An 11,630-nucleotide genomic window follows, 5' to 3' on the forward strand; every position below is an offset into this window, starting at 1 on the left:
TATTTTTGTGCCTCAGTGGCAGAGCTGAGTAGTAGTGATGGAGACTCCGTGGTCCACAAAGCCACAAAAATTTACCGTCTGTTCCTTTGTAGAAAAAGTTTGCCAGCCCTGTTGTCTGGTGCGGGGAAATAAAGGTGTCCAGGGTTTGCTTTTCTGTGTTGGATCAACCATAGCACATGTTCCTCCTGATCAGGTTCCCCAACCACCCAGCACCACCCACTTACGTATTTAAACCCAACCAAGTATCAGTCTTTGCGAGAGACAATTGAGCAAGTGAAGGCTGGGATTCTCATAGGTGGTAGCCGCTGGAGAATAATGAATGAGTGACGTTTTATTTAATAGGGTAAGCCATTAGTGAGAATGAAGGTTTAGGCAGATTTTGAGTGACAGGCCTGTGTATTATTTCTGTAATAATTATTATCTTCCCAGTGTCTCTGGCTTTCCCATGCCTTCCCCTTTCACTAACGGGGTGTGGGTTTGGCAAATTAGTCCCGCAGTTCTGTCCCCCTGCCTCATGAAAGTCTTGGCGTTGCTATGACAAAGCCTTTTTTCCTGAACCTGAGAGGACCTCAGGAATTTTGCAGGAACCCACACCCTCAGTATTTGTGTCTCTTTGCTTCCCCCCAAAAGATAATGAATCATATCCAAGGACAGCCACGCCTGGACTTCAGTAGACGTCTGCCTTGGATGCTTTGGTCACAGCTGATAGATCTTCCCCTTTATTTAATCACGATTAATTGTTCAGTTGTCAGAACATCACACTGTTTTAGCTGAAGCAGCCCAGCCTTTCCCTCTTTTGCGAACAGGGCATTTACATCACTTTTTCTTTGAAGAAGGAAATGGCTTCCCCCCAGTGGTAAAATCCCATCTCCTTTCTGCGGGTCCTGGTCCTTGCCTCTCCCTCCAACCTCACATTCTCCATTTTCTACCTTATTCTCACTCTGTTCTACCAGCACCAGTGACCTTACTGTTCCTCAGATTCATCAAACAGGCCCCTGCCTCAGGACCTTTGCACTTACTGTTTCCTGGGAGTTATACTTTATTTGCCTTAAGGTAAGTTATAAGAGGCAGAAGCTTTTCCTGGCATCGTCACCACATACCCCTAATGGCTAGAACAGTACCTGGCACATAAGACCAGCTCAGTAAAGCTGTCTTGGGTAGACAGGTCAGGGAGGGGTTCTGTAGGAAAACCATCTAAAAACCACTGATCTGTTCTTACTCTGTCATCAAACAGATGAGGAAACTAAGACCTGGAGACGTGACTTATCCAAAGTCACAAGGCAGGTAATTCCCAGGATCAGCCCTGGAATCTGAACTCTGTCTATGAGCCTCCCAGCGTAAATGGCTTGTGTGTTATAACCTGGGCCAACATCAAGTAGTGTCGCAGGAAATGCTGGGTCTCAAGTGGCCGTCTGTTTTGGCAGGGGGTGGGCCGTTGATGACAAGGAAGTGATGCCTTTGCTAAAACTAAAGAGGGGAAACCAGGAGGATGATTATTTTAAACTCTTAAAATGGTGATTTCAGATGCTTTCGTCTTGGCCCATAAGGTTAGGATCTTGCCTTTTGAGGGTATAACCCTGGTGCTGGAGAGAGAGCTGCTTCTTTAAGAAGAGAGGAAGGGACACAGGCCCGAGTTTTTGTCCCCTCTGCTGCTCAGCAAGTTATTTCTCTTGTTAGGGCCTCAGTTTCCCCATCTGTCTGGGGGGAATTGAGAAAGCACATCTCAATGGTGCTGGAATTTTCTTCTGTGCCTCCGTCCCTTCACCTGGCCTCTGCCTGAGCGGGCTGGTTTGGCGCGTGATGGGTGCCTGGCCGTGCCCGGCGGTGGCAGGTGTGCAGGCTGACGCTGTCTCCCGTTTCCTTCACAGGCTCTGTACATGTTCTACGCCTTGGCCATAGTATGTGATGACTTCTTTGTTCCATCTCTAGAGAAGATCTGCGAGGTACGTGAGAGGGGCCTGGGGATGAACAACATGTGGCACGTCAGTACCAGGCCAGAAGGGGCTGGAGTGGGGAGCACCCTGCAGGTGAAGGTTGTCAGCCCAAGCGCTTGCCATGCTCATGGCAAAGCCTCGCTCCGAACCCCCCAAATTAGAGTTAGAGGGGTGGCGTCCTGTCCCAGAGCTTGGCAGAAGAAAAGGCTCCCCACGAGAAATCATTACCCACGGCCTCTGGCTTTAATGCCGGCACGGGTAGTTGAGTCAAACCTGGTTAGTTAGGGAGCGTTTGCCCAAACCAGGTGCAGGGGGCAGGTACCAGGTGGGGCTCTGTGTCCCCAGGGAGGGTGCCAAGCTGCACCTGCAGGGAAGACGCTCCATCCTAACCTTTGCAGCCTGACATTTTCTCCTTTTAATTATTCTGTCAATTTTTCACTTCTTTCTCCTCGTGTACAAGACTCCGATCTTTTACTCTGACTCTTGGCTTCTGGCCAAGGAAGGAAAACGACCTCTGTTTTCAGCACCTGCTGTGGGCAGGCTGCGCTTGGCATCAGCACACTTCATCTGCATGCAGTCTCCCAGCTGTCTGAGGACATGTTGCTGTTGGGACGTTTGCAGCTGGGGACACAGATTGTTGGGAATCAGCACTTCCCCACTGCTTTGTCGCCTGCTGAGCACACAGCAGGACTGGCTGCTTTTGACCTGGGTCTTCTAAATAGTGAATGATCTGGCCAAAGTGTGCAAAGGCCTTTCCCTCCCCTGCCCGCCCCTGTCCCCACCCTTCCCCCCACCCAGATCGAGACATGTGCTTACCACCATCAAGACACTTGTCAGAGAGAGAAATGAGCCAGAGAAAGAGCATAAGGAACAGAATCAGGAAATGACTGCTGGGGTGTCAGGGCAGGAGGCTCAGCCCAGGGGCGGGTCCCCGGAGTGGCGGGCTGAGGGTAAAGCGGTTGCTACAGGCAGCTGGCAGCCTGTCGCTACTTCAGAGGAAGCCCTGGGGGAAAACAGTCAGCTGGTCCTTACGGAATGTGCACCCCAGGCACCCATCATTGTAAGAGCTTGGATGTCACGGCCGCAGAGTTGGGACCCCTCCCCACCTCGGGTTGACAGAAACCCATGGGAAATGGGTGACTGAAGGCACAAGACCACATACAGTGGAGGTGCCCTGCAGGGTTGCCTGCCTCCCTAAAAATACAGAGGTGGGTGAGGGTGATGATCCTGGCAAGATGGATGGAAGGGGCTCTGGGGGAGCTATCCAAGGGCTCAGAAGCCTAAAGGAGGAGGGAAGAGGTTCTTTTGAAGGGAAACCCAGGAACATTTCCTGGAGGAGATGACATTTGGTCCAGGTGTTGGAAGTGAGAAGGATTTCCACAGGCAGAGCAGAAGGGGAAGGGCATTCCAGAGGGAAGAAATGACAAAGGCAGGGGGAAGGCAGGACAGGATGTAGCATGGTTTGGATTCTGCAGGAAGCAATTGGATGTACTTTGATAGCTGAACCTCTTCCATGATACCTCTTTGGCAGGGTCAGCCGGCCAGGCTTCTGTCTGGGGGTCAGTGTTGTGCCCCCATTTTCCATCAAGCCCTGAGCTCCAACCCTTCTGTAGTAAGCTCTATGGGGAGGTTGTGCTGGCCCGGGGATTCCAAAGTGCCCGACGTACTTTGGGAGGCGGGATGGGGGCTGGAGGAGGCTGAGCCCTACCCTCAGCCAGCCTGCCCAGAGGCCTTCTGAGACCTGCAGGTGGGCACCTTCAAATTGGCATTCAGGCGGACCCAGAATCTCCATGGTTTCCCCAAGCATTCAAAGCTTCCAGCACCACATTCCAGATCAGAGGATGGGCCTCTGTCTCATTGAGCAGCCAGGTATCAGCCCTGCCACTGAGAAGGCCTTCTGGGTGCAGGAGGCGGGCTGTGTGTCCCCCAAGGCCTCTGGGTCCCACAACCCTGACATGTGGAGGTCGGCATGGTACCCAAGGTCTGTGTGGGCACCAGATGTGATGGGCTCTAGACTGGTGGAATTCTCACTGAGCACCAGGCCCTGTTCTAAGCACTGGGGATCCAAAGATGAAAAAGACCAAACCTGCCCTCGTCATCCAGCAAGGAGGGCACGTGAATGGACCTCAGACCCTCACTGTGTGGTTTGTGTTTCAGCAGTGGAGGACCAAACACTGTGCCTGTCCCAGGGCAGCACCTGGCTCAGGGTGGCCGCCTAGAAAGGCTTTATCAAGGAGACATCGTTTAAAAGCTCAGAGAATGAACAGAAGTTAACCGATGAGGAGAGAAGATGGGATTCTGGGTTGGTGTCCGGCAGAGTGGAGGAGGGCATGCGCTCAAAGTGCAGGGAGGGGAGGCTGCCAGCTGAGGAGCCTGGCTCTGGCCATGGTGCTGTTCCCCCACCCTCTTCCTGGCTGCCGAGTGTCCAGCTCGTGTGTCCACCGCCCCTACGTCAGAGCCTGAGGGGCTGCGGTCACTTCTGTTTCAGAAACTCCATCTCAGTGAAGATGTGGCTGGAGCCACCTTCATGGCTGCAGGAAGCTCGACGCCGGAACTGTTTGCCTCTGTTATTGGTATGAAATCCCACCAGTGAGGGCATTTGTCAGCTCTGAGCCTCAGTTTTCTCATCTGTAAAATGGTAGAAATGGAGAGATAGAAAGTGAATTAGTGGTTCCCTGGGGCGTGGGGTGGAGTGAGGTACTAACAGGTATGGATTTCCTTTTGGGGTGATGAAAACATTCTAAAACTAGATTGTGGTGAGCATTGTACAGTTCTGTGACTATACCAAAAAACGCTGAATTGATATTTTAACTGGGTGAACTTTATGGCATGTAAATTACATCTCAATAAGGCTGTTTTAAAAAATGGAGTGAAAGAAGCCAAACCCCTGAATAAATAGACAGACAGACTGACTGACAGATAGATAGATAAAGCTGTTTAAAAAAAGGGGGGGGGGAGATTGGAGTAGCCGATCCCTGGGGGCACTTCCACCTCTGGTTTTGCCATTCTCACCAACATCGTAGGTGTTTTCTGATGGTAAGAATAAATTCCCTCTGTTCATGGGTGAGGGGCACAGGCTTAGAGCCAGCCAGGCAGGCCTGGGCTTTGCCGGTGACGATTTGTGCCTTTCTCTTTCCAGGTGTGTTCATCACCCACGGAGATGTCGGGGTTGGGACCATCGTGGGCTCTGCTGTGTTCAATATCCTGTGTATCATTGGCGTTTGTGGGTTATTTGCAGGGCAGGTCAGTGGTTTCTCTCTCCTTATGAAATGACACAGGGACAGGGTGGGGAGACCCAAGGCCCAGCCTTGGCCTTGCCCGTAACTCCCTGTGGCTTTGAGCCGTGGCTTTCCCTCTGAGCCCGTTTCCTCATGTGTAACAGTGGTGCCCAACGTTCCCTCCACCCCTGGCACTTGGGGGGCCTCTGAGAGCAGGAAGTGTATCAGCTGCCTGCCAGTCCGAGGGGGAGCATTCATTAAACAGTGTAAATGTTTAAGAGGAGCCTCCTGTAACCTTGACCCTGAGCTAGACTCTAGAAATAATCAGGGCCTGCCTAGGGCCTCCCCGCAGGGAACTTCCCCATGAAGCTGGCTTGTTGCTGATACCCCATCGCATATTCCTGGTCCTCAGAGCCACAGGGGGACATTAGACTTGACCTCAGAGAGGCAAGGTCATGGGTAGGCTTTGTCTGGCCAAGGGAGGTAGAGGTACAGCATCCAGTCACCCCTAGAAGGTTCCAGCGTGGGTGGCGGAGAGTGAGTACATCTGGCCTCCCTTTGACACCTGGCTTCTGCTGGGAAACATGCCACGTGGTCACCGTGGAGAAGCAGGGGGTAGCTTTGCCGTCACTTATGCATGTTGTTCTGTTATAATGAAAAGCACAGGGTGGCCTTGGGCAGCCAGGCAAGGTGGGGATCTGATGGCGCAGTTACAATGAGCTCCATGGGCATGTCTCTGCACCTGCAGGGTTTGGAGGTGGTGGGAGCCCCCCAGCTATGTCCCCCTGCCCTGCTCTCCATCTCCCAGGCCAATAAACACTGAAGGCCCTTTGCTCGGCAGGTGGTCCGTCTGACATGGTGGGCCGTGTGCCGAGACTCCGTGTACTACACCCTCTCTGTCATCGTGCTCATTGCCGTGAGTTACCCCCTTCCCCCTCCCCTGTGAAGGCACCGGGCCCCTGCCCACCCCTGTCCCTGGCACTGTAACCAGAGAACCCACGGCATCCCCACCCTGGGGTGTGCTGGCCACTGACTGCAGTCACACTGACCAATCCCCTGCCACAGTGCCCCCCTTTCCCAAAAACCTCACACCTGACGCTTTGGTTATTGAGTGCATCCAGGGACCACCTTCAGGGCAAAAAGGCCTTGGAAAAACTAAAGCAGGCGTCATGCGCCTCATGCATTTAGGTTCAAACACGTGCTCATCAGAGGCCCTTCAGAGCCTCACTCAGAGCCTGTTCGCTAGGAGCAGAGTTTGTGGTTTCCCAGCCCACTGGGGAGCAGTCAGGCCAGCTGGGAGCAAGGCTGGGGGCAGAAGAGGAGGCAAACCAGGGATCCCTGGGGCCCGTTAGTGTGTGGGGGGTATTATCCCTGTGGCCCCTCAGAGTGCTGGGGGGACCTCATGGCACATGACAGTGACAGCAGTGAAGCCCGTGACACGTTACTGCCGAGGACCATGTCATCCACAGGGAAGTGGTTTCCATCCAAAAGGAGCTCTAAAGTGGTGGCGTGAGGGCAGGTCGTATTCAGTGAGGGCAGATGCAAGTGGCATCCCCACATTCTAGGATATGGACAGTCCCTAGAGTGACAGTTCTCAACCTTACAAGATCTAGAACCAACTGGGGATGAGAGTCACGACCCTTGTATTAGTTATCTGCTGCTGTGTAACAACTTTCCTTTAACACTCAGCAGCTTAAAACAGCAAACATTCATTGTTGTCATTTTCTATGGATCAAAATCTGGGAGTGGCTTCACTGAGCCCTCTGGCTCGGGTCTCTCACAGGTGTCATCCAGGTTTAGTTATCTCTGGGCTCCCTGCATGAGGACCTGCTTTCAGGACCCCTTGCGCAGCTGCGGGCAGGCCTCAGGCTGTTCCAAGGTGCAGCTCTCAGAATGACAACTGGTTTCCCTCCAACCGAGAGTGAGGAGGCACCGAGATGGAAGCCATGGTCTGTTTGTGACCAAATCTCGGAAGTGACAACCCAGCACTTTTGCCGTATTCTGTTAGGAGCAGATCCCCAAGTCCAGGCCACATACACAAGCGGAGCATGAACATCAGGCTAGGGGCTCGCTGGGGCATCTGAGAGCACTCACCACGCCCCTAAAAATGGAAGTTATAGATAAAACAGTTTACCTACACACAATGTTAAAAAATACATAGACTGTACTATAAAGGACAAATGAAAGTAGTTTATAACAGAAGAATGGATCTTCCAGTATGTAAATGTTTTGGCACGAAGATGTTAGAACACAGGATGATGTCATCTGTTGTCCCCATATAGAAAAATCTCTGAGGCCAACGACTACCAGCGCAGACCGAGGTGTGCTGGGCTGGCACATAAACCCCGTGAGTGGTGCCCACATTGATGTCATTTCCCCAAATTATCAATGACTCCTGATAAAATCTTAAACAGCCGAGTACAGTTGTCTCTTAATTTGCGTGACAGTTCACTCACTAGAAAATTAAGCATTTATTAAAACCATGGGAAAAAACTTTGATTTGTAAAATGGAGTTAAGTTTGAGGCTCAGATCTTTTTTTTTTTTTTGCTTGCCTAAATATTTAGCAGGAGATATTTAAAGTGTATGACAAATATAGAAAAACTCTTCCGTTAGAACCATTTCACATGTTCTAGGCTGGCTAGCACCCCTGGCCATCACCCCCTCTGAATGCCAGTAGCCCTCCATTGGGTTATGAAAACTGAAACCATCCCCACAAATGTCCCCCAAGTTCCCCAGGGGGTGGCACCAGGCTCCCTCTGTTGAATGCCTCTTCCTCAGAGCCTGGATTTTGGGGAGCCTCACAGTGATGCCCGGCCAGGATGGCCCTCTCCGAAGTGGCTTCCCAAAGCAAGATCCTATGTGTGACACCTGCCGTGACAGCCAGGGTGTAATGGGCCCAAGTCAGACAACAGCCCCCTGGCCTCTCCTGCAATCCTGTGTAGAGACCTTGGTGTCTCCAAGATCAGATTGGTGGGCATAGCTCCTCCACCTTCCAGTGCACACCAGGCCTGGCTGGGGCAGTCACAGGGGTCCTCCCCTGGACCACAGCAGCACCTGTCATCTTTGCCCCTTTGGGAGATGCGAGGTAGGGTTGTTAGGCAACGTCGGCGCCCTCTTGGGAAGCCATGGCATCACCACCACCACCCCTGGCCTCCCTTCAAATGGTACAAGTGGGTCCCTTACCCTCAGTGTTTTCAAAAGCGTTACTGTTTTTAAGAAAAACAACACACCTTCCTCCCTGCACATCCCCACCCCTACACATAGGTACGATAGACAGACAGACAGACAGATATAGATAGACAAATGTATGTATCTACATACATACAGAGACAGGTGCCTTTTCAGTTTTTAAGATCCTTGGTTTCTGCAGCTCTTCCATTAATGAGGACAGACCCCCGCCAGTTGGCCCCCGTGGGTACTTGGACTATCATGAAGCACAGGCCATTTCTCTCGGGAGCCCCACCCCAGCCCTCACACTGCATCATGTGCTGACCGAGGTTTCCACCAAGGAAAGGTCACCGTTTACACTTAGAAACTGAGACATGGAGACAGGAGCCCAGCTTTCTGTGAAACACGTAACAAGCCAGTATATGTCGGCTTGAGGTGCTTAAGGGTCTGGGTTGGTTCTGCTTTTGGAATAAATCTGTCCCCCCGCCCTTTGTTTCTTTTGCTTTCTAGTTCATATACGATGAGGAAATTGTGTGGTAAGTTCTTAAAGTTTGTTTCTCGTTGTCCCTTTTTTGTTAGTATCCTTGCTTTGCTTGTTGGGTTCATTGAAGCTTTTTAAAAATTATTTTTACAAACATAAGCTTGTGAACTTGTGAAAGTAAAAAGGGTATCGTTCTAAACAATTATGCCTTTGTTTATCCTTTCAAAGTGGCAAAGATTGTTTCTCTTAATAGTCTTGCCCTGCCAGATATCAGGATATATTCTAAAGCTAAAATAATGAAGACAGTGTGGTGTTTTGCCCAGGGATAAGCAGAGGCCACTGTGGATATGGAACCAAGGGCCCAGTAATGGGCCCAGTTCTGGGCTGGGGGACATGGAAGGCATCATGACAGGGCAGTGAGTCAGGAAGGGGGTCTCAGATGCTGCTGGGACAACTAGGAATCGATACAGAATAAAGTAACATCAGATCCCTCCCTCACACCTTATACAAGACTAAGTTCCAGATGAATTAAAGATCTTGCTATAAAAAGCAAAACTAAAATAGTGAAGAATAAAATACAGGGACTCATCCTTATGACTTTGAGGGAGGAGATGATTGCTTAAGCTACATAAAACACAGATTTCTAAAGACAAGGTTGATACTTCCACCCTAACTTAGAGGGCATAAGTGTGTCTTACATTCACGAGCCATGAAGATGTTCTCTTCATTGGCAGTGATTCAGGTCTGCATCATGTATGTGATTATTTGTGGGCATATATTTAGGAAGGCCTGATGTGAGTGCTGTGTGCTGGGGACCCAGAGTGACCTGGCTCTGGGTCCTGACCCCCCATGTTAGTCAGAAAGCCTCTCCACTCTGGGGCTCCTTTTCCTCATCTGTAGATGGAGTTTTGGGGAGATGGCAGGATCAGATCATCTACAACTCTCTTTGCGGCTCTGCTGGGCCACGAGCTCTGTCAGCAGAGGAGAGCCCCCCAAAACGACTGTAGCTCATGCCAGGCACATAGTAGGTCTTCAGTACACATTTGTCAGATGACCAAACAAATTAAGCCATGCTAAAATTAGGACTCCCCAAAGTCTTATGTTCTGAGCTGGGATAAAAAAGAAAAATCCCACCACGTGTGGGGTTTGACGCTGCATCTGCAGGAGGGTAGTCAGCGCAGCCCAGAAAGGCCCCTGCCCTACCCTGCCGCACCCCCACATTCAGCCCAGGAGGCTCCTGGGCCCGGCCTGTCTCATCAGGCAGTTCTTAGGGCCCCCTTCCCACCTGCACACACAGTTTCTCTGGTCCATGGCCAGAATCCCATGTAACCAAAGGGCCTCTTAGGATCAAATCTGCCTGACTCCAGGCCACTCCCTTCCTTGAATCTGGGATGAGGTGACCCTGGCCCCTCCTTTTTCTAGGTAGCCAGGGAAACTCCTCCCAAGTCCTACAGGCTCCCTGTAGTTGAGAAGGACCCACCCTCAGCCTTCTCTCTCGTTACCAAGCGGGCTTCGGGCTGCAGGACGGCTGGGGGTGGGGGCCTGGGCTGGGCGCTGGGTCAGGGGACGTAGCAGGACATCCCACCATGGCTGCAGCGCCACAGGCCTCCCTGGCTCTAACCAGTCTCCTTTCTCTCCTTGAGGTGGGAAGGCCTGGTGCTCATCATCTTGTACGTGTTTTACATTCTGATCATGAAGTAAGTGCCCTTTTCTTCCAGGCTGTCTGACCCCTCGTTCCACATCCTGCTCTCGCCTTTTGTCAGAGCCAAGAGAAAACCTTCATCAGAGCTTTCGGTCACTTTTGGCCACCCCAGTTCTCTGGAGAGAGATGTTCAGATGCAATTTTAGGGTGCTGTCTGCGCTCAGGCCAGGGGAGTCGTGCTGGGTGGCTGGTGCGTGGAGGATGAAGCCACTCCCAAAACAAGTAGGAGGCAAGGGCCTCTCCCGCCTGCTCCACGCCTAGGTCCACGCTCCAGGGTGACCACCCTATTTTGCTGTCTCTGTAAATTGCCTAATAATTTAATACGATTCTTTCGAAAAAGCCAGGCAGCCACGCTTTCTCCAGTCTCCATAAAATGCCACCTCTCAGGGCCACCACCTTGCACAAGCACAGAGGGGCACCACTGTAGTTCTAAAGATGCAGATGCTGGGTCCGGGGCTGTGCACCCTCGAGGGCCTCCGGAAGCTGCCCAGGTCAGAATCATCTCAAGACTACCCATGACGAGTATTACTCAGCCATAGAAAGGAAGGGAGTTCTGACTCATGCCGCAAGGTGGATGAACCCTGAGGACCTTATACCCAGTGAAAGGGATCCTCACAAAAGTACAAATGCTGTACAGTTCTACTCAGCTGAGTTACCAAGGAGAGTCAGATTCCTAGAGGCTGACAGCAAATTAGAGATTGATTAGGTGCTCGGGAGGGAGTAATGAATGGTTAATTGATTAATGGGAACGGAGTTCTGTTTGGGGTGCTGAAAAAGTTCAGGAAGTGGATAGTGGTGACGGTTGCCTAACATGTGGATGTAATTAATACGATTCAACTGTACACTTACAAGATGGTTAAGACAGCAAATTTCATGTTACATATATTTTTCCACAATTAAAAAAAAACCCACCCATGAGCTAAGGCACGTTCAGTTTTAGCTTTCTCCTCACTCCTCCACAGGTGATTGAAGAGAAAAACAAGCCTGAATCTTATGAGACTGAATCCCTGAGTTCACAGTTTTATAAGAATGGGGAATCAGCCGTCAGACTGCAAGGGAATTGTCCTTAAATGATCTTCTCTCTGAGTGCCTTTCAGCGAGGCAGCCTGGGGTCTGGGGTGGAGTT

General features: G+C 51.2%; 1 protein-coding gene across 1 annotated transcript in view; it reads left to right on the top strand.

Moving 5' to 3' along the window:
- Positions 1 to 11,630, top strand: part of SLC24A4 (solute carrier family 24 member 4) — a 158,449-nt gene that overhangs the window by 96,960 nt on the left and 49,859 nt on the right. The window contains exons 4-9 of the mRNA XM_006208213.4: positions 1,869 to 1,943; positions 4,423 to 4,507; positions 5,074 to 5,177; positions 5,994 to 6,068; positions 8,832 to 8,857; positions 10,446 to 10,499. Of these exons, the coding sequence (XP_006208275.1) occupies positions 1,869 to 1,943; positions 4,423 to 4,507; positions 5,074 to 5,177; positions 5,994 to 6,068; positions 8,832 to 8,857; positions 10,446 to 10,499 (419 nt within the window). The remainder of the gene's footprint in view (positions 1 to 1,868; positions 1,944 to 4,422; positions 4,508 to 5,073; positions 5,178 to 5,993; positions 6,069 to 8,831; positions 8,858 to 10,445; positions 10,500 to 11,630) is intronic.

The sequence above is a fragment of the Vicugna pacos genome, chromosome 6, assembly GCF_048564905.1.
Source record: "Vicugna pacos chromosome 6, VicPac4, whole genome shotgun sequence".
NCBI lineage: Eukaryota > Metazoa > Chordata > Mammalia > Artiodactyla > Camelidae > Vicugna > Vicugna pacos.